This window comes from Acartia tonsa, chromosome 1 (genome assembly GCF_053477335.1).
Source record: "Acartia tonsa isolate MP-2025a chromosome 1, ASM5347733v1, whole genome shotgun sequence".
Lineage (NCBI taxonomy): Eukaryota > Metazoa > Arthropoda > Copepoda > Calanoida > Acartiidae > Acartia > Acartia tonsa.
In genome coordinates, this window is record NC_137260.1 from 4,014,157 (window position 1) to 4,034,601 (window position 20,445).

General features: G+C 32.2%; 1 protein-coding gene across 1 annotated transcript in view; it reads right to left on the reverse strand.

The window, feature by feature from the left end:
- The window catches only part of LOC145332604 (uncharacterized), a 147,766-nt gene that overhangs the window by 17,213 nt on the left and 110,108 nt on the right, over nucleotides 1–20,445 (reverse strand). Inside the window, exons 2-12 of the mRNA XM_080177643.1 lie at nucleotides 8,515–8,632; nucleotides 8,142–8,211; nucleotides 7,732–7,785; nucleotides 7,169–7,316; nucleotides 6,125–6,200; nucleotides 5,344–5,398; nucleotides 4,942–4,968; nucleotides 4,740–4,766; nucleotides 3,851–4,043; nucleotides 3,053–3,115; nucleotides 2,291–2,390 (exon numbers count right to left, since the gene is read on the reverse strand). Of these exons, the coding sequence (XP_080033769.1) occupies nucleotides 2,291–2,390; nucleotides 3,053–3,115; nucleotides 3,851–4,043; nucleotides 4,740–4,766; nucleotides 4,942–4,968; nucleotides 5,344–5,398; nucleotides 6,125–6,200; nucleotides 7,169–7,316; nucleotides 7,732–7,785; nucleotides 8,142–8,211; nucleotides 8,515–8,632 (931 nt within the window). The remainder of the gene's footprint in view (nucleotides 1–2,290; nucleotides 2,391–3,052; nucleotides 3,116–3,850; nucleotides 4,044–4,739; nucleotides 4,767–4,941; nucleotides 4,969–5,343; nucleotides 5,399–6,124; nucleotides 6,201–7,168; nucleotides 7,317–7,731; nucleotides 7,786–8,141; nucleotides 8,212–8,514; nucleotides 8,633–20,445) is intronic.

The window sequence follows — 20,445 nt, forward strand, 5'->3', positions numbered from 1 at the left end:
AATGGGGGTTAAAAGTACTTAACAAGGTGCTTAGTGCGCATTTTTTCTTATCTGTTAGATTGTTTAAAAAGGTCACTAAATTCACTTTTTGGCTATCGTATAGTCAGACAAATTAACAACAAGAATGATAACCTGTAATAGAAGCGAAAATGTCTCAATAAATTATTAGAATACACTTATTAGAACAACAGAATAAGTATATTAAATGTTTCCGCCACAAAAAAGGCAGACTGAAAGGCAGTTCAAGTCATAGTTATACTGACTTAGTATGTAAGGCATCCAAGTTTAACTTTTTCATACTAGTTGCTTCAGGACAAGCTTTTAGAGGAGGGTGGAAAGGTAAGGAAAATAGCCTAAAACCACCCCAAGACACTTATAAAGCATCCCTGAAACTATGTAAAACTAATTATGAACATTATATTATAAGATCTTTAGCTTTAGACAAAAAAAACTTATTACTTTACAGGATACAAGTAACATAATCAAAATTTAGAAAATAAATTAATATGTTCTCAGAAAATACGGTTGTAAAAATTTAAAAAAATATTTGTAAGTGAGCTTTAAACCAATGAAAATATTACAGAGTTAATTTAGAATTTAATATTATCTTAATGCTATAAAAAAAGTATAAAATTCATTAATTTTAGAATTAGAACTATTTACTGAAATAAATCTTTGTTTATTTCTTTAAATCTGATATTTCTAGGAAATCTTCATAAAAACAAGGATGACAACATCCATAAAAGCGAAGCACTGAAACGGTAGGACAAACGGACGTTAACACTTGTATAGTTTCAGAACTGAATAATCCTAATATAAATGTATAAGAGTCAAAGCAAAATTGTGAGTAAATTTGTTAAAAAACTGCTTGATATAGGATAATGTTTATGGACATACTTACATTTTTAGGACTTGATTATAGAGTTGCTTCGTTTATTACATTATACTTTGTTGTCCCAGGAATCAATATACCAAAAATCAGATCAATCGGATAATTAGATCACATAAAAATTTGATGTTAAAAAAGTAAAAAAATCATCATGTTTTAAATGGACGTACGGACATTTTGGTAATGATTATAGAGTTGCTAAGCTTTCTAAATCGTACCTAACTGCTAAAGGAATCACCATGCAAAATTTGAAATCGATAGGACAATTCTAACATGCCTTAATTAACGAAAAAAGCTATCCGTTACGGACGGACGGACGGACCGACCCTAATTATAGAAAAGCTTCGCTTTTAAAAATTAATAAGAAAGTATGTTTTTAATTTAACTTTCTTACAAAAAACCCTAGGCTAGGGGCAAAGCCGCTAGAAAACATAATTTAATTTCTAAACTGATGGTTCTACAACTTTATTGTCCAATAATGCTCCAATTTCAAGGACAATAAAATTTTACAATTTTAGACCGTTATCATCAATGTAAAAACAAGAACAACTATGTATAAAAATGTGACAAAAAATGAAAGAGGGATTTTTGCATTTTTATATTAGAAAGATTGCAAAATATTTATTAAAAAGATGGCAGGTTGAAAAATATTATACTTTTATTTCCACAAGTAAAACTTTTTCCAAAGAACCTTAGGGGACAAGACAATGGACGATAATTTGATATACATCCTAAATAATACTTAACAAAATTACCCCTTCTCTAGATTAAGATTATTGGTTAAAAAGTTTGGATACTTCTAATTTGAAAGAAACCAATCAAAATTCAATAAAAAGAAGTTTTTGAACCTATGAATAAGATAAAATGATTTGGGCACAAGTTTAATTTTCTGTCCAATGTCTCCTCCCTCCCTGCTTCCCCCCCCCCTTTTTTTACGTCACATACAAACCCACATACTTGTAGAGTTGATTCGCCACAAAAAAATAGTGTGTAAAATCTAGTTTGCAATATTCTTTGTTTTCAAATACGTGGTTAGACGTGGCGAATAATCCATTTACGACCGATTAATTGGCGAGCTCGTAAAAAATGTGCAACTATCTATCTATCTAAATTAAATCATTTTTGAAAACCATTCTTCTATCCATCTATCCTTAGTTAGTATCTTTCAGGATCTGTCTATCTATCTACCTACCTATCTATCTATCCACCAACCTTTTGTATCTATATATCTATCTATTGTATACCTGTAATGGCTACAGTCCTGGCTCTGACCTCCTCCAGGATGATGTGCTGTTCCTCCTAGTATCTATCTATCTATCTATCTATCTATCTATCTATCTATCTATCTATCTACCTATCTATCTATCTATCTATCTATCTATCTATCTATCTATTGTATACCTGTAATGGCTACAGTCCTGGCTCTGACCTCCTCCAGGATGTTGGGCTGATCGTCCACGCTGTTTGATACAATCTGGGGCAAGGCTACGGGCAAGGGCTCCTAAAAGGATGGTTTATTTTTCAAAATAAAAGTTTATGAAACAGCGTATAGTGTAAAATAAAAAATAACGTCATACAATACAAATGTCCAATGGTAGGTCAGTATACATTGTAATTGAACAATGGTAAATTGTATACTGGCCTACTATTGGTCATTTTTATTGTATGACGTCATTTTTTGTTGGATATTATACAACGTTTCAAATCTATCTTCTTTAAATCTTAATATGTTTAAACATTAATGCATTAGTTTGAATAGTATAACTTTTTGACGATAAAATATCCTAAAATTAGATCTTATACTATAAAAAAAATGAAAAATAAATGCCGGTTCAAATGTAAATGTGTACACATTCTAACCAATATCGAATATCGTGGTCTAATTGTTCCTACACTGTTTTCAAATTTGTCTAACAATTATAGATCTAGACTTTCTATATACATTTGGTTCATGGAAAGAAAACGAAGTAGCGAGTTTCGTCATAGTTTCACAGTAGCTTTAGATAGGTTATTTTAGGTTAGGCAAATATTAATGATTACCCCGCAGGATTAGGAAATTGGCCCTGCAGGGTTAGAGCTCCCTGCAGCGGCTAGAAATAGGAGAAAAACTTCTGTGAAAATGCGACACTTCGTTTCCTTCCCATGATCCACTGGTTTCAATACCTGAACGATTTCATTAAGAAGGTCTAGTTGTTGTTCTGGCTCTTCAGATACTTCCTGGAAGGACTAAAAAAAGGAAAATTGTTATGAATGAAAAACATCTAAGATTTAGATTAAATTTGGGAAATGTTTGTAAAACAGGTGAAAAGTCTGTCTTTTTTCAATTTTTTTTTTAGGTTGAGGGTATTCCAGGGACAATTTATATTGGGATAGTGGAAGTACCCTCTAAAAAAATGTTTATAAACCTTTCTCGTATTCATTCGAATCCGGTGGATAGGAATCGGTTCTCATCCATACGAAAAAACTATGTCTAGCATCGTATTATATCCAGCTTTCTATGAATATAAAAATGTACAATGATAAGATTAAAACCAGTTTTTTTGCCCGTGCCTTCGGCACCTCGGGGCTAAAAAAACTGGTTTTAATCTTATCATTGTACATTCTATATCCGCGGAAAGCTGTATATAATACGATGAAAGAAATAACTATTTCTGGACCTATAAAAGCTTTACTCTAAAGGAAAAGCATATTGGTCAGGTGGTTAGCGAGATCTTAAATTCAGCACACAGACAGACACACATTCTATTACTATTTCTTTTATGACAACACTAATGACCAAGCCCGAAGCCTCTAGGGACTGTTTTTTTTATAGATAAGGAAGGAGCAGAAAAAAAGCCCAAAACTATTCCGGAGAACTATATTAAAATTTCATATAATGGAGAGCTAAACAGTTCAGTAGTTGTTAAAGAGATCCAAACTGACAATCTTAAAACCCTTACAAGTTTATAAGATATGGTTTACCTGAGGGAAGGGTTGACGGGCCTGTTCTACTGGCTGGATAACTGGCAGGCGTGGCTGTTCAACAGGCAGACTTGGCTGTTCAACGGGCAGACGGACAGGTTCAACTGGCTGTACCTGGACGGGCAGACGGGCCTGTTGGCGAGAGCTGCTGCTTCCACCAGCCGTACCAAAAAGGTCCTCAAGAGCTTGGAATCTTAAATATTTTTTTCTATTAGTTGAATCAGTTTATTTAGTTTTGACTAGGGTTGGGCCGGATACTTTTTGGGCCGGATGCCGTATACCGGATATCATATGTCCGGATAGTTTCAATATCCGGTATCCGGCCGGATATCTGGCAAACGCTCGATATCCGGCAAATTACCATATATCCAGCCGGATAACCGGATATCCGGCAGTAAAAATCAGCCGGATATCCGGTATCAGGATTGTTTCAATATCCAGTAACCGGCCGGATATCGAAAATGGCCGGATATCCTTCCAAACCGGATATCCGGCCCAACCCTAGTTTTGACTTTTTTTATAGTCCAGCTAAATAGCATTTCTGTTTTCATAAATATCATTGTATTTCTGTTTTGCTCTATTATTGTATTTCCATTATGGCTTTTAAACCAAACAATATCCCCAGGATTAGAACCGGTTCTCGGCCATACTGAAAATTCATGTACAGCATCGCATTACACACAACTTTCGGCCCGTCGGAGACAACAAAACTGGCTTTAATCTAATAATTTTCATCTTAATATCCAGGGAAAACTGTCTATAATACAATAATAACTATAGCTTGTAATTAAAATCAACACTTTTCATTCCATTCAATATTTTTTTCTGTTTACAAGAATAAATATGTACTAATAATTAGTTTAGAAATAGCAGGTAAAAAAAAAATTACCTGGTTGTTTCTCTATCAGGTTGGAATCTGAAAAAGGAAAAACAATAATTTGATAGCTTTTTCTAATATTATATGTATGTATATATTTAAAGTTTAGCTTCTTATGTTAGTCTCAACCATAAATTACCTTTTTATTTATCTATTTTGTCCGTTAATCAGTCCAAACATTTGCCTATCTACAATCTACATCACTATTCATTACCTAGTTGTTTCTCTATCAATTTGGAATCTGAAAATAAAAGATGTTAACCGTCGATTTTTTTTTTTTACATATTTTCACCTTTTTGTCAATCTATAAGTCTTTCCTATACCTAATTTAAACAAAAAATTGCCATTTATAAGTCTTATAGTCTGTCTGTTGTAAAGAAGGTATGCATTGCAACTCGATAAATCTTTTCCAGTATGGCTTCGAACCCTATTTATATATGGATTATAACTGGTTCTCTGACATACTGAAAAATCTTGTATAACATTATATAAAGACAATTTTTCAAAAATATTCAAATAAAAATCAGTTTTATTAGCCTGGGCCTATGATTTTAAAATTTTTTTATTTTAATATCCATGGAAAGCTATATATAATACTATTATCCACAATCTTTACCTAGTAGTTTCTCTGTCAAGAATTGTAACTGGTTCAGGGGTGGTTGTGGGTGCCTCTGTTTACAAAATAATCATTTTCATATAAAAAAACATGATCTAATCTGTTTAAAATCGAAGTGTTATTTAGAGCAAAAAAAGTGTTGTGCTTTATAATAAACTAGCAGCTGCGCCCCTAGCATCTAGGGGATCTGAATTAGTAAAGATGTTGAGGGGTAGAGCTATAGCCTAAAACCAGTCAATGACTTCAAATAAAATAGTATCCCGGAGCCATGTCCCGACCCTATATAATACTAGTGGTTGCGCCCCTAGAATCAGGGGATTAGTATTCAAAGAGGTATGAAGGGGGCAGAAATCGCCTAAGAGTACCCATAGGCTTAAATATAAAATTAAAATATCCTAAAACCTTACCGGGACCAGTTTTAATCTTCCTTAATATGGAGAACTCAATCGGTTAAGCAGTAAATAAAATCTTAATCTTTCTTCAAGTATTTCATATTGTATGTTTTATTCAACTGATTTTTATTCTAGAATAGTTATTTCTCGTATCGTATTATAAACGGCTTTCCGCGGATATAGAATGTACAATTATAAGATTAAAACTAGTTTGTTTAGCCCCGTGGTGCCGAAGGCACCGGCTAAAAAAACTGGTTTTAATCTTATAATTGTACATTTCTATATTCATAGAAAACTGGATATAATACGATGCTAGACATAGTTTTTTCGTACGGATGAGAACCGGTTCCGATCCACCGGATTCGAATGAATACGAGAAACTGACTATCCTGTGGTGGGGAGTGTGGTTGCATCGAAAAATGTGGGTCTTGTTCTCTTGGGGAAGGAGGGCAGTTTTCTACGCAGCTGATCACGTCCGGGGCAAACAAATTATTGGTAACAAAAGAATTTTAAAAATAAACAGCTACTTTATAACTAAGTTAATAAGCACAAAGTAATAAGCAGTCGGCGGGATCAAACGGCTGTTGATTTTTTTAATGAAATTTTAATATGTCATTTTTACATATTAGAAAAGCTTAAGTTTAAAATTAAACACCTATATTTCATATGAGGATGTACTACTAGAGGATATTTTATTAATTTGGTAGCATAAAATGCGATAGCCTGATATCTAGTTGCCGAATGTGTACGCAGTTTCCTGGGTGTTTCCTCATCCTCGCTCAATATTTACTACTAGCTACAAATCTTCAAACTTCCCTTAAAAAAATCAAAATTTGAATGTGTAAACGATTTATACAATATACATTATAAATTTGAATTTTTTAAATTTTGATTTTGTTTTTTTGAAGTTTGAAGCTTTTTTAGCCAGTAGTAAATATTGAGCTAGGATGAGGAAACACTCAGGAAACTGCGTACACATTCGGCAACTAGATATCAGGCTATCTAAAATGCTTTATCTCAGGAATAAGGTATAACCAACAAGCAAAATAAATCTAAAATAATATTTGGGGGGCAAATGGAGAGGTCGTCAATTTTACGATGTGTTGCCCCCCAACGACAGCTGAAAAACACGTATAGGTTTAGTGATTTTCTTCCGAATTCATTTCGTTATTGGTATGAGCTGGCTTTATCTAAGTAAAAAAAAATAAATTGCTTTCCACCTGGATGACCCTTACATTACTGGCATCCTGTGCCCGACAGGATGTAGGAATTCAAAAAATGCCAACTTTCATGTTAAAAAGTAACTCAGATTTAGCCCTCTATCTTTCACACACACAGAAAAAAAGATAAAAAAAAATAGAGGGTTAATTTATCTTGGAAGCTTTGTAAAAAAAACTTTGTCTCCAAGTTGTGTCTACCATTAATTTATTTTCCTGGGGCACAAAACTGGTTCTTGGTGTGGGCTCAGTGACGTCATTGTCTCTGGGGTCAACTGTTGTCTGGACTATGCTCTCCACAGGCTCAACCTCATTTTCTGACTCTGCCTCAGCATTCAAGCTCAGACGTCCACGTGGCTTAAACCTGGAAAGATGAATTTTAAATCAGGTTCAGTTTTTCCAGTAAGAAATTTTGGGGCAATAGAATGTAAAATAATCAATTAAAACGCCATCTCAAACAAGAAAGTGAAATATATAAACAAGATAAATAAAAATATACAGTCGAACGAATGATATTAAGGATAAGACAATGGCCAATAAATTGATGAACATCCCCAATGTTAACACACAAACTACCCCTTTTGTAGATTACATTTAGTGGTTGGAACGTTTGAACTCTCAACTTAATTAAACAACCAATTAAAATTTATTAAAAGTCACCAAAGTTATTAGGCCAACGAATGGGAAAAACGTTATTATAAAACTTTGGGGACTAGTGTAATAAAAAGCCTATTGTATAGAAATAGACAACTAAATTTAAAAAAAGGAATTTCTTTTACCTGGGTCGTCCTTGGTCAGTAAAACGGAATCTTTGTTGAGGCTTCCTCTTGGGTCTGTATAATTAATGAATTAATTAAATACTTATTTAGTTTTTTTTCTCATGTAGAAATATCAAATGTTAGTGTAAAAAAATCTTCTAAATTGTTTTTGTGTAATCCAAAATAAGGAAACTTTTCTATGACGTCACATGGCTGATTTTTGAGACTCTTTGTAAAGTTACAAAAAAAGGTGTCAGCTCATATACTGTGTTATGAAAAAAGCCATGAAAAGTTTCTTAGTAGGATCTATAGGACTAATATCAATTAATAAAATGCATTAGATTTCCCCCTTAAACCCTGAAACCCGCATTTAACACCCTCAAAAAAACGTTCCTGAGGGTGTTATTTAGATGATTTATTTTATTAATTTCCTGAAGTGTGAGGGGCTGGATGGGGCGAGGGGTAGAAGGGCGGGGAGGAGACCGGATGACAAATCAAGGGCTGGAAAAGTATAACATTATCCGTTTCTTTTTCAAAGATACACATAATTACCCCTTCTGTAGATTAAAATTAGTGGTCGAAACGTTTGTACATTTATCTCAATAAATCAACTAACAAAATTCACTAACGTTCCCAAAGCCAACGAATAAGAAAACTTTGGGGACTAGTGTAATAAACAGCCCCCATTGTCCCCTCTCATTCTGGAGAAAAAGAGTGCTACTATAGATAACCCAGCTTCACAGCAAGCCTATGGTTAATTTTAAAGTTACAAAGCCAAAGAAATTGATAATTTGCCATTCGCGCCTGGTAGGCTGACCACAGCATCAGCTGATTCAAGTCCCAGAAGGTCGTCTTCGCCATAGCTGATGGCGTTGCTAATAGCTTCTCCAGAGGTCAGACTGATTAGCTGTGCTACGCTTACCTGAAACAGAAATATTTATATTTTAACCTTCAATTATTTGCTTTAATCCCAAAACCTATCAAATTGAAATATTTTTCCAGTAAAAATCATGTATTGCATCGTATTACAGACAATTTTCCACGACTAATAAAATACAAAATCACAAAATTAATACTAGTTTTTTTCAGACCTGGCATTCGGCCCCTCTGAGCTAACAAGACTGGTTTAAATATATTATTCTTTTTATTTTAATATCCGCGGAAAACTGTATATTACACGATGTCATAAATAACTATAATTTTTCAAAGTTTGAAATAAAATGGATTTAATTAATTTGTTAGGAGTTTATTGTTTATGGAAATAAAACAAATTGATAAATGCCAAGAACAGATAGAAAGCTTCCAGAATGGCTTCATAACCGATTAATATCCAGTGGATTAGAACCAGCCATACTGAAAATGATAATTTGTATTACAGCAAAACTGGTTTTAATCTAATGTTTTTTATTTTTATTTTAATATCCCTCCGGCAAGCTGTCTATAATACGATTGGATATAAAATGATTATAAATTCTCTTTGAAATGACATATAACATTTTTGTAAAATGTGCAATGAAGGCATTTTTTAGCATGCTTTATTAATATTTCATGACTTTTTTTCATTGTTAATATATCACTTTAGTTCACCCTGTTGAATGAGGTGACATCAGGTTGACTTATAATTTCATCAATAGTAAAAAATTCAGTTTGACAATGATAAAATGTTGTTATAAAACTAAAAGCCAATTTTCATAATATGGGATATATTTTTACTTGGATATTACACCAGATTTTTATGTTCTCTAATAAAAGTAAACTCTCAGCGGGCTAAAATAACGAAACCACCAAAATCAGCCTCCTTTACCCCATCCTATCCCCTTCTACTGGATGAACGAACTGCCCAATAAATGAGGTAAATATTAGCAAGCTAAATTGACGACAAACTTTCTCCTGTCAATATATCCACATATTTCCTATATACATACTATATAAATTGTCGACAGCATGTTGACCAATTATAATGTTATTTTGATATAATGACAGCACCAAAGATTAACATGTAAGTCCACACCCTGTTGCGAAAAAAAACTGCAGAATGCAGAAATACAATAATCATCCATTTGGCATGTACTGCTATAACAAGGATGATAACCTACAAGAGAAACACAGCATTTATCACTTGAATAGCGTTACATTTTATTTTTTTTCATAACAGGTTTCTTTGATGTTAGTTATCTATATGTTGAAATAAAAATCCGTCAAAAAAGCTGGAATATCTTTGTGTTATAAATACTTTTTGACCACTTATATTCAACGAAAGTTATCTTATCAAGTAAAGTAAAAATGTTTTTTTAGTCAGTCAGTAAAGATCTCGCTAACAACAAGGGATCTTAAAGGACAAAATTACCCCTTCTGTAAATTAAAATTATTTGCAGAAAATGAAGATGATTAAAGTCCCTCCACAGATTATGACGTGATAGAATAACCAATGAGAGGCCAGCATAAATTTTACCATTGGTCAATCACATCTTCGCGGAAAATTCTGAAAACTGCAAAGATCCCAAAATATTTATGACAACGAATAAGATAATTCTTGATTTTTAAAAAATCTGATACCAGCTTGATTTATATTTCAGTGTCACCTCCCTAGCTCTCTGCTAACCACTGAACCGATTGAGTTAACACAGACAACTACAGTAAATCATTGAGCAGCTGCGACTTGACAAAAACAAAGTGTAAAATGTTTAACTGCCTGCCCTACCTAGGATAATAAATTCATCCTTGTTAAAAACACTTAGGATGAGTTCTAAGTATACTAAACATCAATAATATCACAATAGAAAAATAGTCTTTAAAGACTGATAATATGTTGTGACAGCACTGTGTATTAATACTAAAGAACCTGCCTTTTAGACACACTTGACCTTTTCAAACAATAATAATTTTGTCATATTTCAACATAAAGAGTGTGCACAAAATATAGGCAAACTTTTGGTTTAGCCATAGACGAAGGTCTGAAAATGGAGAGAGTCACTCAAAAATCAGACATGTAACGTCATAAAAATGAGGGAGATAAGAGAAGAAGTGGGAAAGAAAACCCCTAAATCATATGTGGATAATCACTCATTTTTATGACGTTACATGTCTGATTTTTAAGTGACTTTCAACATTGACCGAAGCTCTTTATAGGGCCTATAAAAATGATATTAGAACAGTATATTATTACAATATGACGTAATTCGGGATTTTCGGCCAAAAGTCTTTAGCCTTCGGCACCTCGGGTCTAAAAAAACTTATTTTAATCTTATAATTGTACATTCTATATCCGCGGAAAGCTGTTTATAATATGATGCGAGAAATAACTATTATATGTTCATGGTTAAATGAAAGTAATACAATGAGAAGATTAGATGCTATTTATTTGAAGAACAACTTTCAAACCTTAATTATTTTCGCTTTTGTTAGAAATGATTTTCAAAATAATATAAATCATATAAATAGATAAATCTTTTTCTAACTTCGAACCGGTTCTAGACCATGCAAATAAAAAAATATAGTGCATTGTCTGTAGTACGATGATAATTTTAGTATGGCTAAGAACCGGTTTTAATCTAGCTGAAATTAATCGGTTGCGAAACCATTATTCAGTCCATAATTTATCAATAAAAGCGAAGAAGTTCAAGGACAAACAGTTTCCTAAGAATAAAATAAATCATATTGAAAGAAAAACATTTGTTTAAAATATTCTTGCTTTAAAAAAGTGCAATTTATATTTTGTAAATTTTGTTAAAACACCAACATAACATCAACTCTATGCTTTATTGCTTTATGCTTAGAGTTATTTGCTATTTATGTAGTACATTTATATGTTTTACTTTTAGTTTAAAAACTAGTAGAAAAGTTATTTTTTCATTGTATCCTATAGCTTTCTGTGAATATTTAATGAAAAAATATTAAAAACGATTTTTGTTAGCCTTAATTTATTTTATTGCTTTTTGAAAATGGTTTATAGTTGTTATACGTGAGTAATAACTGGTTCTAATCAACAGGATATTAATAGGTTTAGAAAAAGTTCTGGAAAGTGAATTATTAGCCCTTCTTACATTACAAACAAATCTATCAAACAAAAAAAGAAAATTATAGATCAGCTTCTAAGCTTATTATTAAAAATGATCAATAAAATTGACATGTAAGATTTCTTTTAAAATTTAAAATTAATTGAGAAAATTCTGATTGATTTTCGTGTATATAATTTATTTAATTTTAAACATCATTCAACATTTAATAAGGTAGTCTTAAAAAGCAGTAGATTTTTTTGTCTTTTCATCTATATTTAAAAGTGATTACATGCGTGACTTTTAATGTATTCTTTTGCTATAAACCAAATAACAGAATGCCAGTCAGTCTCTCTATTTGCTATGGTCACGAAAACGGCAATAGCAAACGTTCAGATAAGTTAAGGCTTGTTAAAGAAGACGATTAAAGTCCCTCCACAGAATATGACGTCATACGTTAGAATAGCCAACGAGAGGCCAGTATACACTGTAATTGACCAATGGTAAAATCTATGCTGGCCTCTCATTGGCTATTCTATCGCATGACGTCATAATCTGTGGAGCGACTTTAATCATCTTCCATGTTTAAGGTTACTTAGAGGGAAGAGTGAGCACTAAAAAAGATTCGGGTATAGTCCCTTTCGTAACATCGCACCTTATGGGGCGATTCTTCGTAATTTTCACAGTAGCTTTTCTCTTATTTCTAGCCCCTGCAGGGGGCTCTAACCCTGCGGGACCAATTACCTACCTCTGTGGGGCAATCACCTAACCCAATATAACCTAATCTAACCTAAAATTACCTATAAAAAGCCATTTTAAAAATGCGACGAATCGCCCCTTATGGGGCGATGTTAAGAAAGGGTCTATTACCAAAGATTCTTTTAAATAAGTAAGAAAGGGTGACATAGTACAAGATGTAGTTGAAGCTATAAGTTTTATTAAAAATCTTTTAAATGTATGGCTATTTATTGTACAGTAGAAACAACAGTTTGTAAGAGCACCTAATAATTTATAATTTACTTTGAAAGGTCAAAAATGTCCTTACATTAACTACATCTTGAAATTTTCTTTGTTAAACTGAAACTTGTTTCTCTAATGTGTGTTTAGAAGGACCTTTTACCAACAAGGACAGAATATACCATAGGATATTGGGGATTAACGGATTAATGTTGGTAAAAATTAATCCGTTGGCTATCAAGCAATGAAAACTTTCTCCCTAGTTTTGCAATAAATTCCAAGAGGAGGGTTTCCTATGCTTAACCCTAGTCTGGGGACTCAAACCCTGTGGAGACTATACATGTGAGGCCATAACCTGACTTAAAGTAAAAACAAAAAATATGCCCCCATTTATTAATCTATTTTTAAATAAAGGGGGGGGGGGGGGTCTTTACTCGACTAGAGACTAGAGAGAAACCGCCGAAAACAATGCCATAAGATAACAAAACTGAGATTAAATGATTAAATAGCATGAAAGAAAATACTAAAAGGAATTACAAACTGCTAAACTTAAACTTCAAATATATACATAAATATAATCTACTTTCGACCTAATTTATACTTTAAACATACCAACTTAACATTAACATAAAGGCTTTTCTCTCTTAAACTTGTTATTTGACATTTTACTGCTTTTATTTTGGCTTTGCTATTAAGTGCATTATTTTAATTATTAACTGTTAGTTGCGGTAATATGCATTAAGCTTTTAATATTTATTTTTAGTATCATCTAATAGACAGTTTTTCGCGGATATTAAAATTAAAAAATTGCACTTTAACACCTAGTACCTAAGAGAGCACTTATAATCCCCCTCTCTTTATTTTGAGTGGGGGTAAGGGGGGGGGGTTTAGTTGTTAATTTGTTGGTTTATTATTTTAGGTCAGGTTTTTGTTTACTATATGGCTTTAAATGAAAGTTATCGTGGCTGTTATCGACATACTGTTCTATTAGTAATTGATAATTATATGACAGAAGAACTCATGGTTGACATCATACCGACATGTCAATATTCTACTGACGTTATGACTAAATATTGACGTTTTTTTTATCTTGGATTCGATTTCTTTATTCCTAACATTTGACATACCACACCCCCCTCCCTTAATTATAAGATAATGAACAGTTTTATTAACCCCAAGGGGCTAAAGTCCCTGACTGACAAAATTGGTATTAATCATATGATTTTTATTTTAATATTCGTGGATAATTATCTGTAATAATTTTTCTGTATTGCTGAGAATCGGTTCTAATCCAGCGGATATTAATCGGTTTTGAAGCCATACTGGAAATATAATTATCCTATTAGTTCGGCTGTTTCACACATCTTATATGACACAAAAACAAACATCCACCTATCCTTATACTAAAGTAATAGGATGTTTGTGTGTCTGTACCGAAGGATCTCGCTAACCGCTGAACCGATAGGGTTCTCCTTAACAGGGAAGCTTCTTATAGGTCCTGGGAAGGTTTTAAACTATTTTTGGGGAGGATGTCTTCACCCCCCCCCCAATTGTTTTTTTATTATTCTTTTGAAACTCAAATTTAAAATGGGATGATGTCGACTTTTCCCCCTCCAACCTTAAGTGCCCCTAGAGGCTTCTAGGAGGCGTAGCCGCTAGTTTTCATACAAAAGTATTTCTTCCTTATCCGCTTGCTCTAGATTGTTTACTACAAAATATGCAATAAAATTTGTAAGAAAATTAATTTCTGCTTTTGACATATTATGTTGAAACTAACAATTAACTAGAAATATGCATCAGAGTAAAATAAAGGTATGGTACAATAAAAAATTTAATTAATATTTTAAAAGAAAAAATATAGAGATTTTTTCATTTCAGCGGCTAGCAAGATCTTTTGCTAAACACTTTGCTGTTACTTTTAAATTAGGAGAAACTTATATGCTACTTTTTAGTTTTTTTCCCAATGAAATTACGAAAGCCCCAACATTTAACGTCATGCCTTTATCTGTGTATTGATGAAAATTCTATTTAACCTAAAATTGAATTTTAATTCTGGGTAACTTGCTGAAAATACTCAAAACAAAATTTCCTGGAATTAAGATGAAAAGGATTTTGGTTTGTTAATATTTTGTATTTTGTTACATCAGAGAAGCGAATTTAAAATAATCATATTCCTTATATAAAAGTCTGTGTTTCTGTGTGCTAATCACTGCACTGGACAGATATGGCTCTACTATACAGTGAGGCGTTTTATAGGTCCGTCCAGGTAATGTTTATAACTATTACTGGTAAGTTACCCTTAAATTCCTAGAGAAATCGCCCATATAAATAATCCAACCCTTCTCAAATATATTTTTTTTTTACATTTTCTTTTTAAAAATAAATTGAAAATGAAGGGTTGATCTACAACAACCTTTCTTGTTTAATGTACTTTTTAAAGTCACTCCCTTAGTCAAAGTAGTAAATTATTTTGTTAAGAAGCTTTAAAAAAGAAACTGTTCCTAACTTTTGTGATTTATTAAAAATAGCTTGTCGGTGCTTTTAGTAAGAAGTAAATGTAAAATGATCCATATAATTTAGATATGCAATCGGGTATTTTTCTAGGCCTCTTATTTTTGAAGTAATTTAAGTTTTTTTTAATTAAGTTGATTTTAAGGTACTAAAAAGCAACAAAAAGAAAAGAAAATTGCCATTGTGAACAAAAATGGTAAGAGCTTTAATTTGACACTTTACTTTTTGAATTTTGTTGAGTAATTATTGAAAAAAAATCAATTTTGTTGAACCCCTTTAATCAAAACTTTGAACTTTGGGAGCTCGTCCCGATAAAATCACAAAAGTTAGGACAAGTTTTTTAGTGTTAATAAAAAAATAAAATTAATTCAAATAGTTTATATTGAAAGGCTATTAAGCTATTGAAAATGCAATTTGATTGTTATGGAGGTCAAATAAAACACTTTATGGATATTTTGTACATGGCTTGATCACCTATATGTGCATTTGTGATAATAAACAAGGATAATTATGTTTAAAATAAGTGGAGTTTAATTCTAAACAGATTTATAAGTTTCTTTAAAAATTATAATATAAAAGTAAAATGATGTATGTCTGTCTCTGGGATCTCGCTAACCTCTAAAGCGATATTGTTCTCCTTTACAATGTAGCCTTTCATAGACTAGAGAAGGTTTTTAACTAGTTTAGGGTTAAGTACCACCACCCTCCCAAGAAAAACCGCCCCTATAAAAAATTACCCCTCCAATCTTTAATAATTTTTATACGTATTGTCAAAAGTAAAAAAAAAAATATCAGCGCTTTCTTTGTATATCTGGGTTTCTAGTTTATTTAGGGTCTTTGTTTGCATAACCTTTATATCCCTAATTTTCAAATAGTTTCAGCTTTATATTAAAAATCGACACATTTTCAGAGTAGCTCTGCTTTTTACAGACATGAAAGAAAATTTCTACTCGTCTAAACATGAATAGCCATAAATGAAACATTCTAAACTGTGCAACTTTGCTTTTTTATGGAGGTCACTCATACCAATAAAGCTCATAGATTTGAAGATTAGCTATTTAAAAAATTAAATTGACTTTTTAAGCAAATAATTTTAAGACAGAATTTACTCGAGAAGCAAAATTACATTTTGATCGTAGAAAGAAAGCGAAAGAGTATTTTATCTTCTATTTCTAGCTCCTGCGGAGGACACCCTACAGGGCCAATTACCTAACCCTGTGGGGCAATCATTAATGTTTACCTAACCCGAAATAACTTATCAAAAGGTACTGTGTAAATACGACGAGACCCGCTACTTCGTTTTCTTTCCATGACCCTTACATTTTTACAGGAGGAGGTCTATATTAATGCCTTATCAATGTACACTTTGATAAGGAGGTAACAGCCATAAGTAGCGAAGTCTAAAAAATATCAGTTGCTATTAAAGATAGATGGCTGATATCTAATGTGACGATTCCCCATGTCAAGAAGCGTTCTTGAATAAAAAGTTAGTTGATTAAGTTGAGCGTCAATACCTTTCATTCTACAACATTGTAATCTAGAAAAGGGGTAATTTTGTGTAGCATCATTGAGGATGTAAATTAATTTATTGGCCATTGTCTTATCCCTTTAGATCCCTGATGCATGTAGCATTTAAACTTGTAGCTCTATTATTAGACTATATAGTCAGGCACACGTTTTACTATTAGTAAGGTTTTTAAAGTCTGCTTCATTTCTATGGAATGCACAGTGGTCTAAAAATGGATGAAATATGGTTTTTAAAAAAAGTTAATAATTTATGATTTTATATTATGTAGCTTTTGGTTATTTTTTTTCTATAATTATGATAATTTTTAGACCACTGTGACTAAACAATTTGACTTTTAAAAATAGAAATTGTTACCTAGCCTCAGTTTATGATTATTATGACCATTTCTAGACCACTGTGACTAAACAAGTTGACTTTTATAAATAGAAATTGTTACCTAGCCTCAGTTTATGATTATTGTGACCATTTATAGACCATTGTGACAAAACAAGTTGACTTTTATAAATAGAAATTGTTACCTAGCCTCAGCTTATGATTATTATGACCATTTCTAGACCACTGTGACTAAACAATATGACAATCAGAAATAGAAAATGTGACCTAGCCTGATTGCACAAAATTATTTCGATGTTCATGCAAAGATGAGTTTTAGTTAAAAAATTAGAGCAAAAAAAGGCTTAGCCTTATGGAATTCGAAGAACTCATATTTATAAGAAAACTATTTTTCCTATTATATAATGTAGTAAGGTTTTTTAAACTACTGAACCGTTCTCCATTTTAGGGAGGCTTCTTATAGGTCTTTGAATGGTTTTAGGCTATTTTCCTACTTTTAATCCTCATCCAAATACAGTGCATGGAGCAACCGCTAGCTTGCTAATTGGTATTTTCAGTTGAAATAAGAAAACACCAGATTTTTCCTCTCAGGATGAATAAAAATATGTAAGTAGAAAGGATAATAAAATCGGATTATGCATAAAAATTGACCATAATAATCAAACATTGCTTTCAAAAGATTACACTGATTTTTTAACATAATTGACATGCTTATGCTAATTTTGCCATTAGCAATATCATAAGCGTTGTTTCTCGTACTAGAGTTGTATGTAAGTCTATTAAAATCTCGCAAATGGTACCTGGGGTGGTTTTAAGCTATTTTATAGGGAGGTAATCTCTTTGCAAATCCCAACAATTCTTGTAAATCTTTATCAATATTTTTTGGGTAGGCTTCACATAGGTCCTGTGATGGTTTTAGGCTATTCATTTTCAGAATTAAGTATTGGGATGGTTTTAATTCTTCTGGCGTCATTCTGCCATTTCGAATACAGATACTTTAGATACTAGGGGCGTAGCCGCACGTATATATATACTAGCGGCTGCGCCCCTAGCATGTTAAAGCACAGTATTCTAATAGCCAAAAACATCCAAAGTCCTAAACTAAAAATTAAAGTAGCCTGAAATCACACAGGAAACTATGTGAAACTTTCCTAAACTGGAGAACTTGATCGGTTCAGTAGTAATAAAATCTTAAGAATCAGACAAAAAACCTTACTACTTTTATAGGATTGTAGTTCTGTGTACTATTTATCTATCTATGTACTCAGTGTAGTACATGTTTATACTAAGATTAAATGCATACATGTACTTTTATTACAACTTGATATATCATAAAATTAGAATAACATTAGATTGTTCAAAATTAGTTATTGCATTTGACTCAATATCTTCACAATAAACAATTTGCTTAACTACAAATAATTGATCGAAAAATTAAACATTAAACTATTTTCCTTAAATTCCACCAATAAAAAGTAAGAATAATTAAAAACTGCATTCAAATATAACATGAATGAAGTATTAGCAAGCACAATTAATCAAGAATAACAAAAGAAGAAATAAAAGAAGAAAATGTAGTGGGATAAAGTGACTCAAAAATAAGCCATGTGACGTAATGAAATGTGTTTTCTTTCCCACTTCTCCTCTCATCTCCCTCATTTTTATGACGTTACATGGCTGATTTTTTAGTCACTTTGTCCCACTACAAGTAAATTATGTTAAGAAAATGGTCTGATTAAGGTTTGAGACTATAAATAATTAAAAGTATCACTCATTCTAATTGTTTCATCACTTATTTACCACTCTGAAAAGAATGCTTTTGCAAGGTCTAACAATAATAATGTCTATTATTGCGACTGAAAATTTTTTTCATGTTTGTCTGAAATCAGATCTTATCAGTCCTGGGAGGGAGGGGACATTGGGCTGTTTATTACACTAGTCCCTAAAGTTTTATATTCTTATTCTTTGGGGACTTTTATTGAATTTTGATTGTCTTGTTCATTTAGTTGAGCGTCCAAACGCTACAACCACAAATTGCAATCTACAGATTGGGTAATTATATGTATCCTCATTGGGGATGTACATAATTTTTTCGGCCAATGTCTTATCCCTTTATCTCCCTGGATCTTATCAGTGTGAGTCAGTCTGATATATTGAGATTAAAAATATGCAACAATTTTTGGGAGTAAAGCTACTAGAAATTTTCACGCCAAAATATATGGATGTATAACCAGACAACTTCATACATGGATCCCCTTGTTGGGGGATCTTTTTCGTCTGCAAGCAAATTAGTTTATGCTGTAGATACTTGGCTGTGTTATTATTCAGGACGCTATTGGTTTATTTTCAAAGACACAATTGAAAGTCGACAAAGGGGCCTCGGGGTGGGGACATACAGTTATTTAACCCCTTCGTCCTCTATTGTTTTACTTTTACTGTAAGGTTGTTATTTTGGAATTATACGTGAATTTATTCTGTGGCTTCGCTTCAAACCTAATATGAATTAGAATAATGATTTAGTTCCTTAAAATTCAGGGATCTAAAGGGATAAGACAATGGCCGATAAAATTATGTACACATGATATATATGATGTGAAGATACACAAAATTACCCTTTCTGTAAATTAAAACTAGTGTTTGAAACGTTTGAACACTCAATTTAATGAACGAACCAATAAAAATTCACTGAAGTCCCCAAAGTTGCTAAGCCGACGAATAAGAAAACGTAATTATAAAACTTTGGAGACTAGTGTAATAAATTCCCCAATATCCACTCTCTCTTTTTTGTTGTCTTTTTCAGGGAAGCTTTGTTATTACTTTCCTTTCAAGACATAACAATGCTATAATTAAATTTAATTTCCATACAAGTAGTAATAAATTTTAATCTTGAATAGTCTATGCATAGAGGGCACGGATAAAGATATTTCTCTTATTCATTCGAATCCGGTGGATAGGAACCGGTTCTCATCCATACGAAAAAACTATGTCTAGCATCGTATTATATCCAGCTTTCTCCTAATATAAAAATGTAAAATCATAAGATTAAAACCAGTTTCTTTTAGCCCGTGCCTTCGGCACCTCGGGGCAAAAAAAATGATTTTAATCTTATAATTGTTAATTATATATCCGCGGAATGCTGTTTATAATACAATGCGAGAAATAACTATTCTTTTTCATAGTGAAGCTACTCTATAATTTGAAATGTCTGTCCTTCCGTCTGTCTATATGAAACGAATTGAATTATGGAGACAAAAATGCTAAAGCCAGCAGATTTTTTTTCGGAGGGCGGTGCCAAAATATTTATAAACCTTCTTAATATGAGAATCAACATTCTAAAGAAGAACCATATCGGTACAGCTGTTAGTGAGATCCTTCGTTACAGACAGACACATAGACTTCCTGTTACTTTAA